The sequence below is a fragment of the Haemorhous mexicanus genome, chromosome 10 (genome assembly GCF_027477595.1).
Source record: "Haemorhous mexicanus isolate bHaeMex1 chromosome 10, bHaeMex1.pri, whole genome shotgun sequence".
NCBI classification, from domain to species: Eukaryota; Metazoa; Chordata; class Aves; order Passeriformes; family Fringillidae; genus Haemorhous; species Haemorhous mexicanus.
This window is the reverse complement of record NC_082350.1, coordinates 21,918,689-21,943,705: the sequence shown is the minus strand read 5'-3', so window position 1 is coordinate 21,943,705 and position 25,017 is coordinate 21,918,689. Positions and strand designations below refer to the sequence as shown.

The 25,017-nt window shown below is 42.7% G+C and overlaps 1 protein-coding gene across 7 annotated transcripts in view; it reads left to right on the top strand.

The window, feature by feature from the left end:
• FNDC3B (fibronectin type III domain containing 3B) overlaps nucleotides 1-25,017 on the top strand; it is a 184,649-nt gene that overhangs the window by 117,264 nt on the left and 42,368 nt on the right. For all 7 annotated transcript variants that reach the window (XM_059855764.1, XM_059855765.1, XM_059855769.1 and 4 more), the window contains exons 7-14: nucleotides 2,157-2,215; nucleotides 8,214-8,371; nucleotides 10,537-10,596; nucleotides 13,341-13,479; nucleotides 13,803-13,856; nucleotides 21,627-21,751; nucleotides 23,975-24,149; nucleotides 24,784-24,870. In XM_059855764.1, the coding sequence (XP_059711747.1) occupies nucleotides 2,157-2,215; nucleotides 8,214-8,371; nucleotides 10,537-10,596; nucleotides 13,341-13,479; nucleotides 13,803-13,856; nucleotides 21,627-21,751; nucleotides 23,975-24,149; nucleotides 24,784-24,870 (857 nt within the window). The remainder of the gene's footprint in view (nucleotides 1-2,156; nucleotides 2,216-8,213; nucleotides 8,372-10,536; nucleotides 10,597-13,340; nucleotides 13,480-13,802; nucleotides 13,857-21,626; nucleotides 21,752-23,974; nucleotides 24,150-24,783; nucleotides 24,871-25,017) is intronic.

Here is a 25,017-nt window from a genome sequence, read left to right as displayed (position 1 = left end):
GTGAAGGTGCATAATTGGGACACTAGTGTAAAAAATTCCCTGAGTGGGACACTTCATTGAGGAGTTTGATTGAAGTAATTAAACTTTTATTTATTTGCTGGGCATGCCCACCTCCCTTAAGTCTTGGAGCCAGTTCCTGTGCCTGGAGCAGTTTGAACCCTCAGCCCTGACCTGCAGAGGGTGGGAGTTACTGTACAAAGCAATCACCTTTCATGGCAGAGGGAAATGAGATTTCTTTGGGCTTCAGGGTTTGTTTTCCTCTCCTGCTCAGTGTGACAGAGCATCCTTGCTAGAAAGCAGAGAGAGGGAAGAAAATTCAGTCCACATGTTTGGGATTTAGGGTTGAGAGTGATTCACGCTCAGCTTCTGGGGGTTGTAATTAGGGGTGACATAATAACCAGAAACTTTTGATAAAATAGTAGCAGCTTTTTTGTTACACTCAGAGCTGCAGAAGCTGCTTCTGATTAGCATCCCTTCAAGATAAGCCTGCAGGATCTCCACACTGTGCAGATCTGCCTCCGGCTTTTGTGGCACAGTTCAACTTCTTTACTGATGCTGAAAGGAACCCTGCATTCTGAAACACCCCAAATTTTGACATTTTCACTTGGATCAGCATCTCAGCCTTTTCCTTAGCCATTTTAGTCCATCTGTGAAATTTTGAAATCAATATTATCATATTCTGGCTCAATCCTGCCAGTTTATACTCTTTATAATACACTCTGAGGGTTATCTGCTATGGAAAAACAACAGTCTTGCTATCCTCAACTTCTCCTGAAATATTACTACTCCTTTCTTTTCCAAGTGGCTGAGACTAAAAGGAATCCAGGAATGTGTGCAGCAGGAGATCTGTCATTCCCAGTCCACACCAAGGTGCATTCTTGTAGGGAGAGATGGGCATTTACACTGGAATTCTGCCATCAGCATTCAGCCAGTTCTATTTTTTGGCAGTCCAGCACATGGAATTTGTAAAAAGATGATCTACTTTTTTTTAGCAGGTCACAGACAAAAATAAAGACACATTCTTGGGCTAGGAGAAGTAGGTCAGGTTTTGGGGGAATCATTAGTGAAAGCTGTTGATCTGATCCCACCTGTTTATTAATGTTTTTTGTTTCCTGTGCCAAGGACGTCTGGCTCATTTTGCTTTAGGTGAGATATGTTCTTCTGCTTTGGTGAGCAAACATTTTGCATTAACATTTTAAAGAAGAAAAATCAAAAAAAAAAAAAAAAAAGGAAAATATGTTCCTGGTTTTCCATTAGAGAATACTGTAGTGGAAAGTGAGGCCTCTGTGTGCTATGGTCCAAAAGGAATAAAGCTGCTTTGTGTCACCTCATTACTCTGAGCTGATGTTTCACCTCAAGATTGTTTTGAGGGGGAGGATGAGGGAAAGGCTGATTGCACTGCTCAGAGGATGGCCTCTTCTGCACAATGATCCCTCTAATTTAGGGGGAGCATTTCTGTAGGAGCCTCTGTGCAGCCCCTGCAGGAGCTGCTGTGCCAGGCACGAGGCTCAGGCAGGGAGGATGGATTGCTGCTGCTCAGACTCTGGAGTTTACTGGCATCACTTCATTGCCTCCAGTTGGAAGGTGGCTGTAGAAGAGCCTTGGGCATTACCCAGTTTTAGGGCAGGTGGCTGCAGGGTGGGTGCTGGGGCTCAGGGCAGGCTCCTGTGTGGCTCCCCTGGGTTTTCCCTGCATGGGACAAGGACACTTGTCCTCTCCAGAGCCCTGGTGGGCAGAGGGACAGCCCAGTCTGCACTACTGGACTGAGGGGGGGGTTTGGGTAACAAACCAGGGTTAGCTTCAGCAGGAACTGAGAAACTCCTGGGCTTCCTTCACAGCTGAGTTCAGGAAACAGCAGCCTGGTTTTACTCTCTGAATGCAGATCACAATTAATTGCATTGTTTGTGGAGGACACCTCTACAAATGGTCTCAGATTTCTGAATATCTGCAATTACTGGGAGTTTCATTCCCTCCTTTTTTTCTTTTAATTTTTTGTATTATTAATCCATGTGATTGCATGCTTTAAATTCACAAGGCAACTGATACTCGTGTTGTAATGTCTGTCTCCCTCCCCTATTTTTATTTATGGAACTGAAATTTTTGTTTAATTTTGGTAATTTATTTCTCTTCCTCTTTCCACATTCTCTCTTTTACAGAATTTGATTCAGAAACAAAAAGGGTTCAAGACATTCTTTCTGGAATGGAGAAACCACAGGTATGTGATCCCAAATTGCCACACCAATGTACAATAGCAAATGTGAAAAGTAGATTGTGTCACAACACACTGGTGATTTCACAGGGGAGCACCTCTGATTTCTTCCCTTAGCAGATTGCTGCCACTAACTCATTTTAGTGGGATATAAATCTGAAGGATCTTTTGTGCTCATGGGTGTTTGAGGGCTCTGCCCACTCTAGGAATTGCACCAGTTGTCTGTTTCCAGAGGACAATTCCCAGTATTCATACTGTAATGGGGAACTCAGTGCACTGGGGTGACTTGCATAGCTCTTACCCCCCTCTCCCCTGGGTTTAATTTTGTCATGAGCAATTTATGTCTTTAATCATGATTAAATTAAGCTAATTCTATTATTCAATGGCAAATTACTATAGTCTGTGTTTGTCTGAGCCATAAAAGCCTGTAAATTATGATGGAATTGAATCACCCTGTAAATAACCCTAATGCTGAGTGTGACTGCAGTCAGGTGAGGTTATTAATAAATCTGGTTTTAAGCCCTTTCCTAGTTTGGTGTGTCAGATGAAAGCCAGAGGAGCACTGTGGGTCTGAATGAACAGCCCAAGCCAGCACTTGGAGAAGCAGTCATGGGGCAGAGGGAGGCAGAAATCCCAAAAAAACCCCAGCCCATCTCCTGTGCTCTCCAGAGCTCAGGCCTCTCCCTGTCCAGCTGGGGAGACAGGGCACAAATAAGCAAATAAATGAAAAATACTGGTGGAAAGCTCGTGGGAAGACTTGGTTCAGCTGATGGAGGCTGATCCAGAGATGTTCTGCAGTGGCAGCCTGGGCTGCAGGAGTGGCAGAGCTCAGGGAGAGCCAGGCTGAGCTTTTGGACTCTCTTCTGATGGATGCTTTTGCTCTGAATAAATACAAAAGGTGTTGGTGTTCAGTTGCTCCATCAGTAGGTGCTGGTGTCCTGGCATGGGCAGGAGCTGGTTCTAAGCCAGGCCTGCAGAGATGACAAACACCAGCCTGAGCTCTGTCCACAAGGAGGAAATCACTGGTGTGGAAACAAGTGACAATACTGAGCTGAAGAGTTTCAGGGTGCTCAGAAGGGAAGAAAGTGCACTTAGCACAGAGTTGTTGTACAGAGGGAGTCAGTATTTTTGTACCAAGGACCAACTGAGTCCTTGGTACAAAACTCATTTGGTCAATAGCCACAGCCAGGTAGGTGCTTTACAAAAATCCAGGGAGCTGACAAGAAAAATGTGTTGTTTCATATTTTTATCCTTAGAGGTAGAAAGAGAAGCTATTAGAGCAATTTGCAGGATTCTGAGATCTGGACAATTAAATTTATGGTAACCAGAACCTTAAAGCAGAAATAAGCAAAAAAATGAAAAACAGACAAAAATAATTTTCCTTTAATAATGCCAAAAATGGGATTAAAAAAAATTCCAAACCATGGCAAATGCTGGTTCAATAATAATGACATTTACTGAGGTGAGGTTGGAGATTATCTATTATTCTCTCTCTGTAACTTTGACATTTGTGAGTAATTAAACTCACAGGACTCTCACAAATCATGAATTGCTGTGAATGGTTCTGTGTGTGTATAGTCAACATTACTTCTGATAGAAATATATCTTATTATGCATAAATAGTCATCTTGGCCATGTTGCTTGGCAAATCTTATGCATATTCAAAATGAAAAATAAAACAATGTAAAGGAAAAGAACACCATGGTGAGTCAGTGACAAGTGCTGTGTCTGCAGCACATGGGCTTGATTTATCCAAGTGGGCAGCCCTCTGCATCCAAGGGGGGATGAAGCCATCCAAAGTGTTTAGCCTTGTGAGCAGCTCCTGCAGGAGAGCTATCACTGGGAGGTGTCTGGATCATACAGGTACCTCTCTGAGTACACAGTATACACCATTTTAAAGTTTTTACTTCATGAAAGGTCTTTTTTCAATAATGGATATTGCTACCTGTTTGAGAGGTGTGCAGCCAAGCTGTAAATTTAATCAGAGCTTTGTCCCTTTAACAGCCATAATTTTAAAAGGCACCTTTTGGTTTTAATCCCCCATGGGTTTGTGTTAGCTGAAATATGTTTTTAATTCACATTATCACAGACAAAGTAATCATTCTCAGAAACAAATTCCTCGGTGAGGGGAGGGAAACTTGACTCTGGGTTTGTGAAATGGCTGCATCTGACAGCCAAGGGGCTTGGGGGGACATCCCCCCCATGGGGAATCACCAGGGCTCTGTCAAACCCCAGCTCAAACATCAGCCTGGCTTTCCAAAAGGCAGCCTGCTCCTGCTGACTCGCTCTGCAGTGAAACTCATATTTAATCACTGGGGTTTTTGCCTAAAATTGCAGGATTAGAGCCATAATTTAAAAGCAGAATCTCAACCCAGTAATAAGTGTGAATTCATTTGACCCCCAAGCCTTTCAAGCCGTGCCCTGGAGGGAGTAAATGAATGTTGCTTGCAGTGTAGTTCTCACACACACAATGAGCCCCCGAACCACACGATGCCTGTGAATGCTAACCCGGAATTTGAAAGATAATGAAAGTTGTACAGAAACATTTTTCATTACCTGAAAGACGGCAAGGGCCGATACTCATCAGTCTTGTAACCTTATTGAAGTGGTGCAGGAGTTGGATTCTTTCCCAGGGGCTTTTATGGAATAATTATTTACACCACCGAGTTTTGATAGAGCAGAAAGGAGGCATTTACTGTGTAAACGGAGAAGTTTTCAGAAACTAATTAACTCTGCTTTTCACCAGATGTACAGAACTCCTTGTGGGAGAAGCTTTTGTTAGGTCTCAGCTAAAAGGCCAAGCCAGCCCTCTTCAAAGCAGGCACAGTGATTTTGGGGACAGATGAGACAGGCTGGGGGAACTTGGAGGCAGCACAAAGGTTTACCTGCCCAGCCTGGGAAGAGATGCTCTGGCTGCTTATATTTTGTCAGATGGAATTAGTGCACTGTTAATGAGCAATCAGCTGTTCTAAGTGATGGTGAGGTATTTCTGTCTGCAAGTTCAGAAGGGCCATTCAGCCCACCATCATGGTGGTAGCTGGGCTATTCCTTACAGCCTGGAGAGGACTGTGCAGGTCTGTACCTTTGGAAAGGTGTTTGTGGGAGTTAGAAGAATTGGAGGTAAAGATACTGAACTGTTTTACAAGTGCTTGCTTGTTATTCTCAACATATCACAACCCCACTTATTTAACTAAGCTTTTTTCACAGCAAAGCTAGTACTTCCTGCTCCAGGTAGGAGTTCCTTGGTAAACTAAATGGTGGCTTTGGCCATGAAAGGAGATATTGGCAGGTGACTGTGATATGGTATCAGCCTGTTGGTCAGGGAGCAGCAGATAGCTTTATCTCCAGCCACACAAATAAATCCATTCCCAGCTGACGTGCACAGCCCAGGGAGGGAATAGATTTGCCTTTTCTGACTTATCTTGCAGACAGTGACCCCTCACTTGCTTTCCCGAACTTGCTGTGTGTGCTCAGTGCAGCTAAGACTGGTATTTAACCATTTCTGGTGTTTATTTTTAAACCTGCAGCAGCAGTTGCTGTGTACCTATGAGCTCCAGGCAAGCTGCTCTGGGTGCTCCTTCCCTCTGAAATTAATGCTGTAGCTGCAGCAGCTTAGCAACTGGGTCTGGACTTTTATCCTCTGCTGGCTTCAGAATAACAGCCTGACAGTTTCTAGCAGTTAGCCCACAAGATACTTTCTCTTATTTTAAGAAACCCAAGACCTAACTTTTTACAGATTGCTGAAGTTCGTGGAGGGCCAGAGTCTGGCCGTATGTGGAATATATACGTGTGTCCTTGGGAGTAGTCATAGAAAAACATTTCAATAGAACATTGGCAGCATAGCATGCCTCCAGCTCCAAGTCTGTCTGAATTTATGAAAAACAATTATGCAAGCATATTTCCATAATAAAAGAAACTGCATGTTGATGGGCTGAGCTGGCATAGTCTGTTAAAAAACCCTAAAATTTATTTGGATCTTGTTAATCAGCTTTTTGATCAAAATATTATTTTAAATGCAGATTTTTAGCTCTTACGTATCTTTGCTCCAATTTCATTTACATATGCATGTGTATATACATATATGTGTATATCTCAAAAAAATTAACTTATTTATCTTGAATCATTCAAGATTCTTAAAAGGTATCTTATCCTGTGTCAGGGTTAACTGCTCCAAGATTTTAAAATAAACATTGATTTCATAGCATCAGAAAAATATAAGAAAATGCCATGAAAGCAACAAATGCCATAAAAATTCATAAACCAATTTGCACATCCACGTTTTTTACAAAGAAAGCTTGATGCTGCTTAAACCTTCTTGCCTTATAACTTATTTTTCACATTAGCTTGAACAAAGGTTTTCTTATTTTGGCAAGACTTAAATGTGCTGCTATAAATTAAAATCTCTAACTTTTGAGATCATGGCGTTTATGATGAGACATTTCATGGTGTCACCTACTTGTCAGGCTGTTAAAAATGGATTTATGACTTGCTCAGAAAGAATCTGGTTGCTATATGGGTATCAGACACAACAGTTGCAGTGCTCATCAGCTGGAAGCAATGTGTTTCCACAGGAGAGGGTAAATATTCTCCATTATATAAAGGTATCCAGAAGCTGGATTTGTAAACAAGCAGTCCCTGAAAGCTGATTGCTGATACTTTCATTCCCAAGTAATTTGTGGGTAAGGGGTTTCACTTGTCTCAACAAAAGTTAGGAAATGTGTAACTGAGCACCTGCAGCATTCATGTTACACCTTCTGAAATAACAACATCTTGCTCTTTGTGTTGCAAAAATCTGTCAAAATTATAGATGCAGTGAAATTTGTTGCATAGGAAAAATAAAGAATATAAACCCTCAGTCTTTGATTCCTCCATATGGAGGCTAACTAAAAAAAATATTATTTATATATTCACTACAATTAAGAAGGAAAAACACCATTATTTTCCTGATGAAAAGTGGAGAGTTGGTGGCAGAGCATTTGAGGTTTTTGGAGGCTTTGAGGCTTCCCTGGGATATTTCAGCAGACTAGTGTGAAAATGTGCTGCCTTTCCCAGATAACCAGTGCAGCTATTCCTTTTTATGTATTTTTCTTTTTAGACAGTAGCAGGGGGGATATTTTATTCTTCTTTCTTGGCCTGAAAACAAACAGAAGGCTGCTCTCTGGGAAGCTGCTGCTGGCTGTGGGCAGCTGATGTGCCAGTGGCTCTCCTGGTGAGCAAGGTGATGCTAGTTCTGCAAGCTGTGTGAACCTAACTCTCCAGAAGAATACAGTGGCGCTGGTGGGGTGATAAAATCGGTTTGGTGCAGGAGTTTGAGGTACTTCTTCCATCTTTTATTAAAAACAATCCCCTACCCCTCTGCCATGGGGCTGTTGCACGCAGTGGTGACTGCAGATCACACACAGTCCTTCTATCAAGGCACAAAGTGATTGATTTGCAATGTAGTTTTTAACTGACAGGTTGGACTTCCACTAAGATTTTCCCTTGTGCTTTTGAGCCAACATAAATTTTCAGGTTGAATTGGGTTTTTCTACTTACTGGCTGTTGAGTTATAGTGGTTTCAAGTGGCAAGAACGACCAGGATGACTGAAAAAGCCATCAGAGTTTCACTGAAAAAGCTCACCAACAAAAACTTCAGCAAAATAGTTGTGCATAAAACAATCTGTAAGTTGAAGTCTTTGTTCCACTTAGTTCCAGGTCACTTTTGGGAATGGCCACAGCAGCAGGTACCTCCAGAGGCATCCTTTGCTGGATGCTCAGACAGTGATGAGCCAGTTCCCTGCAGGGGAACCTCTCTCTGTATTCCTCATCTGTTACAGATCACTTTTTGCCACGAATCTGTGTTTTGGTTTGTGTTGTTGATCATTTCTGACCCTTTACTTTTCAACTCTAGCTCACAAATTTCCGTTTTGCAAGAAATGGATTGTGAAGATGCAAGCAAGAAGCAAATGCTTACAGAATAGTGGTTTTTCCTCGGATTTCAGATTAACTGATGGTTCTTTTATAGGTTACAAATATTCAAGCAAGAGCAGTTTTGCTTTCCTGGTCACCTCCCACTGGCCTTCTCAATGCAGATAGACACAACAACGGTTTGCCTTACACCTGTACCTACGAGGTTGCCTTATCAGATAAAGGGAGGGATGGAAAATACAAGATCATTTACAGGTAAAAACCAGCATTTTTACACTTTTTTGTTTCATTAGGAGTAAATCCTCTGAGCTTTTTGGGGTGTATCCTGGCATGTCCATCAGTCACAGAAGAAAGGCATGTTTCCTCACCAGAGGAGCTTGCAGGGATCTGGTGGAGTGCATGTCACAAGGTCCCTAATTGTCACCTCATCCCACCTCCCTGGCACGTGGCACATCCTGCCTGCAATGCCATCACTCCCATTGCCAGTGAAAAGGTTACTTTTTCTTTTATGTTAAATGTCAAAACCTTTCGTGTACACCATGCAGGCAGGAGAGCTGCCTTCCTAATGGGCTGATTTTGTGTGGGCTTGCAGAATTTAGAAGAGTAAAATCTTGTTATTTCAGCTAACGAGAAAAATGTGAGGACTTTGTTGCTTTGTGGTGTCTTAGATGAGCAGAGGAGGGAGGGGAGCAGTCAGTAGGTTACAGAGGCTCCCCAGAAAAACCCAAACACTTGGCTCTCAGCAGGCTTCAGTAAAAATTCTGAGGGATTTCTCTGTGTCTCCTTGCAGTGATCCTCTGAGCTCACTCTGTGATCAAGCACATATGGTGTTATGCCTTTCTTTTTCCCCACTAATGACGTCTAGGAAAGAGAATTTGGAGATGTGACCTTGGCTATTGTGAAATAGCTAATCCTTCCCAAGTCTCATTAAATAAAGTCCAGGTGATAGAGCATTTAAGGAATTACCTCTCGAGACCAAACCATCTCCTTTCTTAAGATGTCCTGTGAATTAGGGTATTCCTCTTGGTATGCTGAAGGCAGCTCTTGGATAATACAAAAAGGGTGTATTAACCAGGGAAAGGCTGCCTGATTTTACTCTTTCTTTTTTCTGGCATTTACAGCAGCTGTTTGTGAGCCAATGTGAGCATCTCCATAGTCAAGTGTGTGCTGCTGAGCTTTTAAAGTGGGAAGGACACTTTCTAGTACTTCTTGTGCTTGATGGCTGCACATTTTCTCCTGGTTATGAAATGTTGTGCATCTGTTTTAAAGCTGCTGGTGGTGATGTGTCTCCTGCTGCTGGCCAGAGTGCAGCCTTTAGCTTGGTGTGGTATGTTCCATCAGGAGCAGCAGTAATTATTATTACTATAGGCAAAAGAGAGTCTGCAATATGTTGAATACATTGTCTTTGGAAGGAGGTGCACTCGTTTCAGAGGGGAAAAACTGGATTTGCAGAGCATTGTATTATATGAAATAAAAAATAGAAGGCTTGCTGGTGGATTTCTAGCGACCCAGCATGCATGTGCTTTCTGGTGGATTTTGTTCTATTAATTTTGAGACATCTCCCTGTATTTGTCCAGCTAGCTATGAAATATTTCTTTATGCTAAATTGAGAGCTTTCTTGTTCCCCATATTTTAATAAAATCATGAATAAGCCAAGCTCTTACATGAGATGGCTATTACTTATTAAGCACTGACCCGTACCTTAATCTTCACAGATTTGGCAACACATGACTGAGCCCAGTGTTCATGTACCAGCAAACAAGCCAGAAGGAAAAAGAATAGCCCTAACTATGCTGGCTGCTTTTGAAATTTCTAGATTGTATGCTGGTTATTTCTTAAAATGTCTAAACCACTTTGCTTTAAGTTGTCTTGGTATTGAAAGAGAGCTGGGTCCAGCTGTTTGAGTGTTAATTAAATGTCTCCTTGCTGTGGTCCTCACAGGGAGTGTGGTTCTGGAGGAGGGAGCAATAAGTGGAACAGTTGTGCAAGAAACACTGCTTCTTCCTCTGAAGTTCAATGGGTCACTGTGTATGAAGTATTTTGAATAGGGAATAAGCAGAAACTACAACAATAATGTTTGGGTTTCGCTCTTTTCGGCTCTGGGAGGGTTGAAAACCACAATGAGCTTTATACAAATATCAGCAAAATATGAGGTAGCATTGAAATAAACCCATATATTTAGTTTACTGAATAAATTGCTGTGATATATTCTTTTCTTCTGTGTATGTGGAGCTTTATGAAGTTTTCAGGAAACGTGAAGTGTGTTGACAAATTGTTGGTGTATGGTTTCTACAGTTTCTCTTCTGAGGGATTATTTTTCTTCTTTCAAATAATATCTCTAGAAAATCACTAGCTGTGCTAAGTGGGATATTGCTTTTCATAATTTATTGATTTGTTTGGTTGGGATTTCTTTCCTGTAGTGGAGAAGAATTAGAATATCACCTGAAGGACCTTAGGCCAGCAACAGATTATCATGTCAGGTGAGTTAGTATGATTTGAATGTCACTTAAATACCAACTCTTCAATTATATGAGAATAAATGTGAAAGATTTTGAAGTAAATATACAGTGTAGTTCAAGAATTTCACAGTCACCTCTGTAGTTGTGTTTTTCAGGGGTTTCTAAATATTTTATTATAGATTTTATCTTGGACTATGAGAGGGCTTTTTGAACAGTATTTTTCATTGTGTTGTTGCCATTGCTGTAGTAAGAGACAGAAATGAGTTTATGATCTGTATTTCTGTATGGATAGCAAGCCTGGAAGTGCTTATGTATAAAAGTAGGATATCTGAGGTAATTAAAAAATTTGACTCAAGCAACTGGTGTTTCTTCAGTTCCTGTAAGATGAGCACTGGAAGTACTCCACACTTTTTTCATGAGTAGGCCATGCTTTGGGAAGTGAAGCTGCTGCATACAGATCCATCTGACCATAGTCACTTCAGCATTCCAGGAAAAAAATGGATTCACACTGAACTGTGTTGATGTTTTCATAACATATTTCTCTTTGATTCTGATTTATTAACTATTAAGACATTCTGGTTTTGTTCTCTGATGGTATTAACACTGTGTTACCTCCTCATGTTGCTTTTATTTAAAGACTATGAACCAAGCATTTGAATTTACATCCTGTTCACTTACTCTCAATATCCTTTAAAAATAAAAAATCCTTTCACTCTTGTCTATTGTTCCCTCCTGTTTTTCCAGACAAGGGCTAGGCACACTGTTTCACATAAAGGTTGCTCCTGTTTGTAAAACTTTAAAGAACAAACACCTTGCTTCTGAGCTCTAAAAAAAGAATCCAACACCAAAATGTGTCCATCTAGCTCTGCTACTATAGATTATTTTTATTTTTAAGGATTGCTTCTAGTGGAGCCCTAAAATGAACTTTTCAAGTAGAAGCCCAAGACCAGAAGGAACTTTTCATAAATGAGGAAAAGATGCAGCTCCTCAATGGGGTAGGAGCCTTGTCCTTAGCAGCAAAGGGATGGTAACAAGGAGAAGGTTGTAAAACACTGTTGAGCTTCCTTCTGAGCATTGAACATTTCTTTTGAAGCCAAATTCAAACACCAGAGAGGTCACCATGCACAGCTGGGCTGAGGTCTCAGTCATTTTTAGGGGTGTTGTTGGTATTTGCCCCAGGTCCTGGCTGACTTCTTCCTCCCGAGCTACAGTTCCCTCCACTTTCTTGCAGGTTTGCCATAATGCAGGTTGTTTGTGAGAAGTTAACAATAACTTCTGTTTAAAAAGGAGTGACTAAATACAAAAGTCAGACTTGCAAGCAGCAGCAGTGTTTGTAGTGGAGCGAGCTGTCACTGAAGCAGTGGCTGTTTGCTTTCCACCACAGTTTTTTTTTGGTTTTTTTTCCTTCACTGAAACTGCATTATGTATTAATGGCTGTGAAGAAATAAATCTGTTGAGTAAAGAAATTTATGGGACACGCAGTTACTGGGCAGATCGCCTTGGGTCTCCTTGACCTTGGCAGCATCTCTCAGGGCTTTGTCTCTGCTGGACAAGGTGCTTGTGCTCCTGCTGCCCTTGCTGGGCCCTGGGACAACCTGGAACAGCCTGGCTTGCTCTGAACCACCACCTGCTTCCCTTCAGGTGTATTGTTGTGGTGCCCCCAGAGCTGGCTGTGCTCAGGGTTTCAGTGGCTTGCAGGAGATGCCCCTCGAGCTCGTTTTCACACGGTTTTATTTCCCTTATGGGGTGTGTTGGATGCCAGGCCACGCTCATTTCCAGCACACACATGTGCCACTTGCCAGACACAGACTCAGTTAATTAATTGCATTTCTTGTTGCTCCTGCCTGCTAGCAGGTGATGTGTTAAGCAGCCCCAGATCTCATCTACCTCCCCCAGAAGGTTTGATTCTACGTTGGTGGTCATTGTGCATAAATTACTCTTATCTACTGAAAACAAATTTAGAAATTGCCCTTTCTTTAGCTCTGCATTCAAGCACACAATAGCTACAGCCAGCTCAGAGGTCATTGTCTGGTCATGGCCTGAACTTTGCTTTGAGTAGAAGACTCCCAATTTGCACTTTCTTTTGCTGCATGGAAAATGTGGAGGGGAAAAATAACGTCATTACTTTTTCAGAGAAGAGCACCTCGTGAGGAAGTGCTCAACTACATCCCATTTGCTTTCTCATATTACTTGTTCTTGCATGTTCTATGCTGACATATAGAGGATTTGCCTGAAATCGAATTTGCTTTGAAGATTTTTAGTTTATCACAGCAGTGTTGCTGGCCTGTGTTAGTTCTAGTCCATGGATGTCCACTAAATGTTGATGCCTGAGTTATGTAGGAGAAGTACCTGAGTTATGTACCCATGGAAGGAGACCAGCAGATACCTGCACTCAACATGGTACATGTGCATCAAGTGTAAACCAGGCATTAAAGTTGATACCTTTTTTCCTGTTGTATTTCAAGGAGGATTTTACCACGGTGTGTGGAAGCCTGGCAATAGGCAAGGAAATTTTGGTGGAAAGAAAAGATAATGAAGATAACTCAGTGGTCCATGGGAACATTTGCACAAAACACTGTTCCTCTTCTGCTGTAATTTTTTTTGCATTCTTGTATAAGTGAAGTGAAGCTAGGATAGCCATTGGGCTGTGATAAGTCTGTCATTAGTGGATGGTGTCAGGGGTGCTTTGGTGGTCACACACTGTGGCCAAGGCAGTGCCACTCTAACTGTCAGCACGTTTGTAACCCATTTCAATTCTGTTCCAGGGTATATGCAACGTACAACTCAGTCAAAGGATCCTGCTCAGAGCCAGTAAGCTTCACCACTCACAGCTCAGCACCAGAGAGTCCCTTCCCACCCAAAGCCTCGCACAGGACCAAAAGCTCCTTAACCTTACAGTGGAAGGTCGGTAACGCTTGGTTCAGGCAAAGCAGGGGAAAAGTACTGACAGCGAGCATAAATGTTGGAAATAATTGAAAGCTGAGACAGTCATTTTGCAGTAAGGGACTTGAACTTGCTCTGCTCTGACAAATCCCTTCCTGTGCACAGACTTGACTTTTAAAATGTATGTGTTTCATTATGTCCAGCTTCTTCCCGGCATTCGTTAAGAGGTTGCCAAGCCATGTGCAAAGCTTTGGTTTCACTTGAAGCTGTACTCATTTGCCTGGGGGAGGTGAAGCCGTTTTCTCTTACTCCCCAAATCACCTTTTGTTTATTTTTGTTCGTAGGCACCCATTGATAATGGTTCAAAAATCACCAGCTACCTTCTGGAGTGGGATGAGGTAAGTAGTAACTGGTTGAAATAAATACACAAATAAATGGCACTCAGACTTTACAAGGATTTGCTGAGTAAAGAAAAGTAATTAAATACAGGAAAAAGTAGAAATGGGAAAATGAAATCCTGATGGCATTAGGTAAAGAGTTGGAAAGGTGAAAGAGGCAGTGGGGAGAAAAGTTTCCATTCAGTGTATTTTATATAGAGACAGTGTTCTGTTTCTGTGCCCTTGAAATATTTTATCACTCATTTGGTGTACTTTATTTGTTAATTAGCATTATTTACTATTTAATTGCTTGTGGTGTATCTTACGGTTCTGTTCATGATCTCTTTCTTCTGCTGCTGAGTGCAGAATAAACACTTGTTCCTGCCTTAGAGGAGAAGAGCCATGATCTTGCAGACCTGTCTACAGAGAATGTACTCAGGGTCAAAATAAGTGTCCTCTGTGTACTGGCAATTAGCCCCCTTCCAGACACAAAAGGAAATAAGTTTTCTCCTAAATATCTTCTGTTAGCCCTGGGCTGTTGGGAGAGTGCCCTGACAGATGATGTGCAGGATTTGTTGGGGGTGTGTTCTTGTGAGTCCTCCCTCTGTCCCCTAATTTCTGCCCCCTCTCCTTTCTGCAAGTCATATTTCTGCAGAAAGCATGAGTCAGGGAGTTTGATCTCTGAAAGAAAAGAATAATACTGGGTGACAGAAAGGGCTTGGACAACATGTAAATAAAAGTCATGAGCTGGGAAATGAAGGGTGTGAAGGGGTGTTTGGTTGTAAAGTCTGAGAAACAACTCTTGAGGTCTTTTGTAGTCTAAAAATATTCTAAAGGGAGTATTCTGTTATGAATAGTTTTCCACCATGGCATTAGTTACAGTTACACATTCCCTGCTTGTTCTGCTACATGTTGGGTGTTTGGAACCACTCACTGTGCAAACATTGTTGTGTGCACTGTCACAGCTAGTGGGGTCTCCATGGTGAGAAACCCTCAGAACCTGAGCTAAAGTTGAGCAATAGCTTCAGAATGACTTGCTGTCCCTCTGCACATAGTGGAAACCAAAGGCTGTCACTAAACAAGGGAAAAAGGAGGTAGAGAGCAATTTCTCCAAAAGCTTGGGCCAGGATGGTCCTGTTAGACCTGTGACACCTGGATTGTGCACTTGTGATTTCTTCCAAAGCTTCCAGTAACTTGGAGCTGAAGGAACTGAGCAGCACAGAGCAGTGGAAACAAAGATGATTCCAGCCTGCAAAGGAAAGAGAAGCAACAGAAAGTCCTGTCAGAAGGACAATCAGCAGATAATTATACAGTGTAAATACTGTAATGTTAATTTTGACTACATGGAGTATAGGCATACTTTGGATATATGTAGGGCAATTCTAAAATCATTCTGTCCTTCAAATTCTTTAATAAGAATTTTGTCTTCAGAAAAAATAGTTATGACACCCATTTTTCACAGAGCAAAAGCAGTTTGGTTTAGGGTAGTTCAGCTACCAATGGGAAAAAATTAAGGCATCCAGATTCCCTTAGTCTACCTGTTTTAATTACCTTGTTTTCTCAGTAACAGCCCTGAAATCTGAGATATAATGGGTAGCTAGCCAGCACAGATGAAGGAATAATGGCCCTGCACAAATTAATTTGGTGCATCTCCAACGGTTTGACAGGACTCCTGGCTGGAATGTAGTTGGCAGGTTCTGAGACAGTTAATGCCACAGGTGTAGCTTCTCTAAAAATTTTTCAGAAAATAAGAGATAAGAGATTTCTGTCTCTTATCTCTCTGATAAGAGACAGAAATGCAACTTTAAGCCGATGAAATTAAAGCCTGCTATTAAAGCTTGTGAAAGGAAAAGTCTGAAGATGCAGGCTGGCTGTGCCTGGGTTTGCAGCAGCCCCATCACATGCAGTGGTGGGCTGGCAGGATGCTGCAGTCACTTTTCCATGTGCCATGGCAGGCTGTGCCTCTGAGGTGGAGTGCACTCAGCTCCTGGAATTCTGGCACCCAGGTACAGAAGAGAATTCACTTGCAGTGCCCTGCAGCCCCGAGCTTGGTTCTGTAAACTCCACATTAGCAAAAGCACTGCCTTCTCCACAAGGCCACCCTGTGTCCTGTGAAATCAAGGAATACATACATCAAGGCACGGGAGAGGGCTTGCCAGGCAGCAGTGAACACACTGCCAGGTCTCAGCTAGAGCAGCATTCATTAGCTGTGAGGCACAGGGTAAAGTACAAACACGGGAAAATCAGCGATCAGAAGGAAATTAAATCGTGGCTGCAAAGCAGAGAGGGCTTTGCAAGAGCAGAGAGCAAGAAATCTGTCAGATGATAAAGGTGGAAAAACACCCTCAAGTGGCAGCCTGCCTAGGAAGTTGAGTCCCTTCCTAGGAAAGAATGGTGTGGAAAGCCCTCGCCACACTCATGGCCCACAGGTCCTGGAAGGCTCTTGTGCAAAGGCTGGAAACAAAGCTGGCATCAGGCGTGGGAGGTGTGCAGAGGGGTGGAGGCATCCAGGCAAACACCTCCAGTTGTGTCCCAGTCCCCCAGGTCAAGCAGAGTTACCCCTCCAAGGGAGGGGCTCCTGCAGCCCCTTTGTGCTCCCAGCTGGGGGGGTCACAGATGTCTGTCTGTCTGCCTGTCTGTCTGCAGGACAGCCCAGATCTCAGAGTGTGTCAGGTGCTCAGCAGTATCTCACCTGGTTCCTCCTGTTTTTATGGGGTGGAGGTGCAGTTTGTAGCACCCAAAGTGTCTCCAGGAGTGTAGGTAGGGTCACTTGTGTGTGCATAAAATTAATTGTGGCTGTAAAGCATTAGGTGAGGTGGGAAATTTTAGAAAATTATACTGCTTAATATGTTACTGTGCCATCCTACCCAGCTGCTGCTTCAGTTTAGTTCTCAGGTTTGGGATTTTTCCTGACCTGCAGACTCTGAAAGGTTGTTAGTACATAAAGCCATTCCAGTTATCCTACATTTTTCTATCCCAGTTTGGATTAAATGGTTTGTAATGTAACTGGTGCTACATGCTTAGTTAAAAACCACAAATGCTTTCTCTTTCCTGATCCAAGTCTTTGAATTAGAGCTGTTATACCTTGCTAATAAACTGTTATCTCTTAAAATGCCTGAAGAACTATGAAGGACACAATTCTTTAGTAGGAGAGTAAAAGATCAGTTCAGCATATTATCACTCAGATACACTGGATGTACCCTAGGAAAATTTCCACTGACTCTAAAGAAGTAAGGATCAGCCCCTGTCTCAGGTATTCTGGATTTCATTGGGAGTGGAACATGCTTGCACCACAGGTGCGTTAGTTGTCTGGCATTAAAATCACTTAAAATTAGTGATTAAAGAAAACTTCACCTTCTGGCTCTTTTGCTGTGAACTTCAAACTTAAAAACCTGAACTGAATTGATGACTTGGTGCCAGGATTGATTATTCAGGGTAAGCAAAAAGCTAATCAGGGAAAAAATAGCATTAAAAATATACCAAACAGAAAACATGACTGTAAAGGAGGTGATGCTTTCCCTGATGCCAGCATTCATCAAAATCACTAAACTGTAACTGCACTGGAAAATGCTGCTGGCACTGCTCTAAGAACCAGGCCTTTGTTGCTAATTAGATGTGAAATGCTTGTTGTGTGATTAAGTGGTAGTAAATAAATGTTTCTCTTGTGTATATGGATAGCCAGAGTATCCTATTCATTCTCGATGGGAAAGGGCAGGAATGTTCCTGAGCCAGAGACAAGGACATCCCTCTCACACAGTGTGTGTCCCTGTTCTGTGTAGAGCTCAAAGCAGCTTTAATTCTTTCCCAGTAAGCAGCTCATTTTAATTTACTCCAGAGAGAGACTGATACAATACCATGCTATTTAATAATTTGATGATGGACAGCTAATAATGAAGTTTACATAGAGATAAATGGGGATAATTTTGTTCTGCCACAAAGTTTTTAAGTTCCTCAAAGTAGCAGAGATGTGCTTGTTTATACCAGCTGATAATCTGAGCCAGGCACCTCAATGGTGATCCACGAGAGCTGGATACAGGGAGCTCCTTGGTTGTGTTTGTTCACTTACCTGCCCCCTGAGTTTGTTCTGTGGCTGTGCCACTCTTGTGAGACATGCAACAGGAGAGCCTTGCATAGAATTGGGGTTTGTGCATAATTCAGGGGTGCTTTATAGGTCCTTTTCTGGCTTCTGAGTGTTTGTGTATAGAGAAAACTCAGTTACTTGCATAACTGGCACAGTAAATGCTTTGCAGGGATCTGAGGGTGTGTTGCACTAATTGTTGACAGTTTGCTCCGCAGCTCTGTGTCAGATTGAATTTCAGTCTGTTCCTTTTTATTGCCAGCACGACCCAAACACAGAAGCCAGTGCTGGTGTGGCCACAGCAGATGTCAGTCCTGCATCCTGCTCCCAGGTGTGCTGCTGAGCTTTGCTTCAGTCGTGTGCAGGACTGTGCTCCATTCCTGCCCTGCTGTACCTGCAGCAGCCCCTTCCTCCTCTTGTGTTTATTTACTGGGTCTGCTGCAGGGACCTCAGTCAACAAAACCCATTTCAAATCCCTTCTTCACTAAATACACTCCCCAAACAAAATCAAGCACCCTGTGTTGAGTGAGTGTGCAGCTTGAAATATTGCTGAAAGAGCAGGCAGAGCTCTGAATGGTGTTTAAAGCTGTGCTGGAGCATTGTGCAATGCAGGACGGATTTGTGGAGCTGAATTGTCCTTGTTTCCTCAGACAGGGTGCTGATGGTCCATCGCAGGGTGGGCTGTCCTGGAGAAGAAAAGGAAACCCAGGCTGGAGGAGGCAGGAGAAGACTCCTCCAGGCTGGGGAAGTGGGACAGCGCTCTCCCTCTGAAATGTGGGGGTTACCAGTCCTTGCAGAAATGATACAGTGTATTTTAAGCAACTTATGAAACATTATTTGAAGGATTAAAAACTTGGATGCCGAGTGTACAAAGACTAGGAGAAGGATTCTGGGAAAGCTGTAAGACTCTTGGGTGGCAGCCAGTACCAGCCTGCCAGTTGTTCCTGTCTATAATTATGCCAGCATTAGTGCTTTCATAAATCTTGGGAGAGAAGGAGCAGAGAGGCTATTTCCAGGCTATTAATGCCAGGATAATTAGAAATATCGGCCAGCCTCTCCAATTAGTGCCAATAGAATCCAAAATACCAGCCAGTCTGAGTAATCTAAATACCAGTTGGTCTCTGAGTGAGTCTGGGGAATGTACAATACCAGTTCTGGACAAGAAATATATACAATATCAGGGTTTGTACTGTTATAAAGTTAAGGATACCTTAAATGTTTGGCAGTCTTGGCAAAATTTTAACCAGCCAGGCAGACAAATGAGAGTTTCCTTGGCCCATTGTTCTCAGTTCAGGCATTGTGCTATAGGTGAGATTTTCCATGATTTCCCTTGTTTTTCCAGCATTGTTTTATTGACCATATGCTTAGCAATTGGCCACTTTGTTCTCTTGGAAAAAAAGCATTTAAAAAGGCATTCTTAAACAGAAATCCAAACTAAATTAAATGTTTTCAATTATTTATAAGCAGTGAAGTCATTAAAGGGTTGAGGAAAAATTAATTTAAGGCAACTCAACCTGTAAAAGAGAGTTTGCATAGGGGAAAAAAATCTATTTTTAGTAGTGCTGAACTGATGAATGGATATTTCACTGAAACATAAGAATTCTAATTAGGTTTGTATAGTCTGCATTTTAAATATATTACTGCTGAGCTGAAAAGTATGCTCACCTGTTATTTTTGTCCTAAAGAAATTCTAACATAGAACTCTGTAACTAGGAATTCTATCACAGCACACTATGGCTAGGGACTTTAGATCTGAAAATATTTTCCTCATTTACAAAATGTTTTTGCTTTGGGTTTCGTGGTTTTTTTTCAATTCCCCTCCTAAATTTACCTGAGCTGTGCAGTAATGCAGGAGCAGGTGGGTGAGGCTGGAGGAGGTTGTGTGTAAAGGAGTTCTAGAACAAGTGTAGGCTCCCTCTGTATAAATAAGAGTTCTGGCTGTTTGCCAGCGTGCTAAATGTCCCTCCAGTGCCTCCACAGTGCTGTGCTCTGCTGGAGATCTCTGTGGCTGTTTCTAGCCTGATGAACACATCCTGGAGATTCACTACAAACGTTTCAGGGACTTCTTCCTTCCGTGTCACAGTCCGAGGGAGAAGAAGTAGAAATTGGCAGGGGCTGGGGAATGGGCCAGTGAAAAATGCTTGTCCCACTCAGGCATTTTTGAGCTCTTTAGTGGTGATATTCTGAGCATGGAGGAGGAGCAGTGTGTGGGAGGGCACAGTGAGCCCAAGGAGGCACAGCAGGTGGGGCTGATGGCCTCGGGGGGATTCCCATGTAAATAGTACAGTAAATAGTACAGTAAAAACTAAAAATGGTACAGACACGTGCCAAAACTAGTAAATGGCTCAGCAGAACTTTTCAGTCAGAAGAAGTTGCAGAGTTGGGCATGACCCTGTCTTCTGCACATGCTGGAGCCCATGGGTGTGCTTTGTCAGGCTTCCATTCTGGTGGGCTTTTGGGTATGTCATAATGTAATCATAATTTTAAATTATTTTCATAAATAACATATATTTTTAAATATTTTATATATAAATAATAATAAATAATGACATAATGTCCAATAATTCTGTATTGAAATTAACTGTACTGAAATTAAAACTCCTTTCAGCTATTCCAGTACTGGTAGATATTATTTATGAGGAGCTGAGCAGTCCATGCCCTTTCTCCTGTAAGATTTCAAACTGCTCATTTTCCATATGTGGCCTACAATGAGTCCAGATATTCCCTGCTACTTTAGGGTCTCTGTCCTGCATGCAGCTGGGCTTTGTTCCTGCCCCAGGGTGTACCAAGCTGGGCTTTATTCCTGGGCCAGGGTGTACCAAGCTGGGCTTTATTCCTGCCCCAGGGTGTACCAAGCTGGGCTGCATTGCTAAGGGTTTGGTTTTGTTTTTAATGTGGTGGGGTCAGGGAGAGAACTTCTGAGTGTCCTTGTGCTCGGTGGTGCTGAGGTACAAAGCAGTACCTGAGGGAGTGTTTGGGAGCTGGAGAAGTGTCTCCATTCCCTCTGGGCTGCTGCCTTGTGCTGTCTTCCCCAGGATGGATCATTGCCCCGGGTCACGGTGATGTGAAGCTCCCAAAAACCATCCCTCTGGCAAACAACTCCTTAACAAAGTTCCAGACTTCCCCAAAAAGCCATTGCACTCATCACACGCCATGTGCTCGGGGCAGTGGGTGGGTGCAGAGCCTGGCAGGCTGGATATTGCTCTGGGATGAGGACATTTTGGCCCGGAGAGCAGGAGAAGGTGCCAGGCAGCTTGTCCTGCTGGATCTGGCTGTGCTGGAGCGTGGGGAGCGAGAGCCCTCTTGTGGGATAGGGAATTGCTGAGACAATCCCAGCGAGGGATCACGGTGGAGGACAGTGCTTGCAGAGAAGTGTTGGCTGCACCTTTCTCCTGCTCCGCTGACCGAGGAGATGCAGGGATTCATTTCATTCATAATCTTCCCACTTTTTTGTTTGTGAGTGGGATAAATTGTGTTTCAAGCTGGAGCTGTAGACACGTCTCACAACTCGCAGAGGGTGAGAGGAGAAGGGCTGTGACAGCAGGCAGACTCTGCTGAGCTGTGTGATTTTCAGAGCACAGCAGTGCTGTCAGTGCTCGCACAGCTTCCTTTATGAAAACATCTCCTTCTGATAGCACTCACCAGCTCTTCTGAAACCAGCCCGGCGTGGTTTTGTTTCATAGGGATCCAATTACAGATTTCTCTCTTTCCAGGGAAAGAGGAACAGTGGTTTCAGAGAATGTTACTTTGGGAGCCAGAAGCATTGCAAGCTGACCAAGCTGTGCCCAGCTCTGGGCTACACCTTCCGCCTGGCGGCCCAGAACGACATCGGTACTAGGTGAGCTCCTCAGAGAAATGGAGAGCTTTCCTGAGAAAAAGTGCTGGTTGAAAAGTTCACCCATCAATGCCAGCATAAAGAGGAATTTCTGAGCAGCTTTTTTCTTTTCTCTTCATGGTTTGGAGTTAAATATTTGACATTTGTTCTGTTGTAAATGCTTCAAGGTAAGTCACGCTTTCCTTGGTGATACCCTTCACTTCCCAGGGAATTGCTGTGTACCTTCAGCTGATGAGATCAGCCTGAGCAGATAGGCTCCTTTAGAGGTGTTAAATGCTGTTTTGTGGTCTGTTCCTAATACAAAAAGAATACATCTGTTATGTAAAATTCCCACTAGGGACCTCTGTGAACCAAGAAAAACAAGCAAGGGGAAGTTGAGTTACAGATTTTGAAAGGAATCATGATATATTTATTTTTTTGGTTTAAAGCAAGGCCCTTCTGTCTCTTTTCAGCAGTACAGTCCCTTCCTTCTTCAGGACTGGCAGGGCTGGCTGATGGGATAGGAAAGAAGGGAGAGACAGGCAGGACTGAGTGAGGACAGGCACATCCAAGGCACTGAAGGATGGGGTTTAGCTTCTGCTTTTCCTTGCACACACACTGACGCACTCCCATGAAGATGGGTGAGAAATCAGACTTAGTTCCATCCTCAGGGAGCTGCTGGGGAGCCCTGGGATGAAATGTTCTGCAGCTGAGGGGCAGAGTGTGCCCAGAGAGACATTGTGCTGCAGGGGCAGCGTGTGCTCCTGGGCTCAGGCAAGCAGGGCAGGCCAGGAAAGGTTTAGCTGTGAAGAAGCCAAACATCCAGTGCCCTTGTGCACTCCTTTATTGTCCTCCTTAGCTAAACAGGATCTAATCATTATTACAAGGACACAAAAGAAACACCAGTGGTATATAACAATGTGTTTTGTGGAGGGAGACTCCTGCATTGTTCTCTCTTCTCAAACACAAGCCTCTCAGTAATTTATAGCTTTACAAAGCTTCTTTATTCATGTTCCTGACATGGACTGAGACCACTCATGTGTGCACAGAGTCCCTTTTCCCAACTTCTTGCAAGATTAATTCCCTCCCCATTGAAATAATACTCAGTGTGGAAGGAGAGGGGGGCTGAGCTGGACCAGCTGAGTGTAACTGGGAGGGAATTGGGTTTGTGCAGGGTTCCCAGTTCTGGCATCTCTTTTCTTTGCCAGATTCCAGCTTTTTAAAATATCTTAGTGCATGTTTCAACACTCCTCCCCCCCACCCCCCCCCTTTTTTTTTTTTTTTTTTGTTCTCTTTCTCCCTCTTTTCTCTCCCCTCAGGCTATTGAGGAAGGAGTGAGCTAAAAACTATTTATGGTCAGCTGCTCTGTGCTAATCTGTGAGATAAGCACCAGCAACACATGCCTTATTTTTATAGACAGCACTCAAAATTAAGGCATGATAATGTCATCTAACACTTCATGTCATGAGATGGTTTTGGTTTGTTGTAATGCTTGTGGACTTACAAGCACGTATGATGATTTTTGTCTTGTTTGGGTTTTAGTTATAGGTGCTTTTTAAAATATAAGTGTATTTCAACAAATAGGTTATTTTTGAGAAAGAAGATTCAGAATAAGGAGATTTGGCTTTTTTTGTGTGTTAAGTTCATGGTGTGACTTTAAGGTACAAGATAAGTTTTGTACTTTGCAAACAGATTTTGAAAATTGCAAGAATGTCACCTTCCTTTGAGAGCTTGATCAGAGTTTATAGAATTAGCATTCTGCACATCTCAGGTTCAACATCCAAAAGCTGAACACTTAAAGCTTTGTTTCCTATACTTTAGTTCCCCTTTGTTAAATGAGATTTTCCTCCACAGTTAATACCAAGTTAATAATTTTAGGCATTCATATATTTTTTTTCAGTGTTATTGTGGTGAGATCTGTAAAAATGACTGTGAGGACACATTATCCTGCATTTCTTTTTTCTATTCTTAGTTCTGGCATTTCCTAACTGGGTGTTCATCTTTTCCACCTGAGCAGTTTGAACTTCATCCAAATTTTTTTGAAAATGTGAAATATTTCTCTAAGTACATTGAGGTTTAGGCTTCTTGAGCTTTGTGTTTTTGTGGTGGTAGGGTGGGTTTATTTGGGTTATTTTTTGGATTTTTTTTTTTGTTGTTTTGGTTCTTTTGCTTGTTTCTTTGTCTTGGGGGGGGATTTGGAGGTTTGTTTGTATTTCATATTTCTCTCTCTGCTCTGTCTCTGAGCAGTGGGTACAGCCAGGAGGTGGTTTGCTACACTGCAGGCAATATTCCTCAGACCCCTTCTGCACCGCGGCTCATTCGAGCTGGTGTGACGTGGATCTCACTGCAGTGGAATAAAGTAGAGGGATGCACACCAGAGGAAGTGATTTCCTACACCCTGGAAATTCAGGAAGAAGATAATGTAAGTGCTGTGTTGCCATGAAGTGCATGACTTAAACTGAGTTTTGATTTATTAATTGGAGATCCCTGAGGAGCAGCATGGACTGCTCCTTTGGAGGGCCTTCCAGGAGTACTGGGTACTTGGCAGGGTGGAGCTCTGTGCTTTGCTCTGCTGCACAGCAGAATTAGGAATCCTTAGCTAAAAATCTCTGCTGTCATCTATGATTACTTACAAAGCCACACAGTATTCTGTGAGGTACAGGGCAGCTTGTCCCTGGCTAGGTCAGTCTGCCATGTCCTCCTGGCTGCTCCTTGATGGGCTTGTGTTCTGTCATCTGTCACTTCCAGTTCTGTAGCAGGTTCAACTGCCACAATTGGTTTTGTGCTTATTTTGCAGCAAAATTACATTATTCAGGGCAGCTGCAACGTGTCTCTTCTAAAAAAAAAAAAATATTGTGGCCTTGCAGTTTAAAAGTAGTAATAGTAATTAATATTGTTAAATATATTATATGTTTGTTTTTTCTTGTTGGGTTTTTTTTAAAGCACTTGGCTATAAAGCCCCTTTGCTGTAATGTGTTGTAGGTACAGACTGACACAGGGAACACTTTCTCAGACTCCTCAGTTACAGGAATTTGTTTGGCTTTGTATTTTTTTAGGATAGCGTGTTTCACCCAAAGTACACTGGAGAGGAGCAAGCCTGTACTGTGAAGAATCTCAGAAGAAGCACACAGTATAAATTCAGGGTAAAGTCTTTTTCTTCTTGTCATTGTGTAGTGTTTTCTGTTTTGAGCTTTTTCCAGGCTCTACAGGGATCCTTTAGTGCTCCCTCCGAAACTGAGTCATCAAATACAAATTTGCTTTATACTGTGACCTAATATATTAAACTGTTA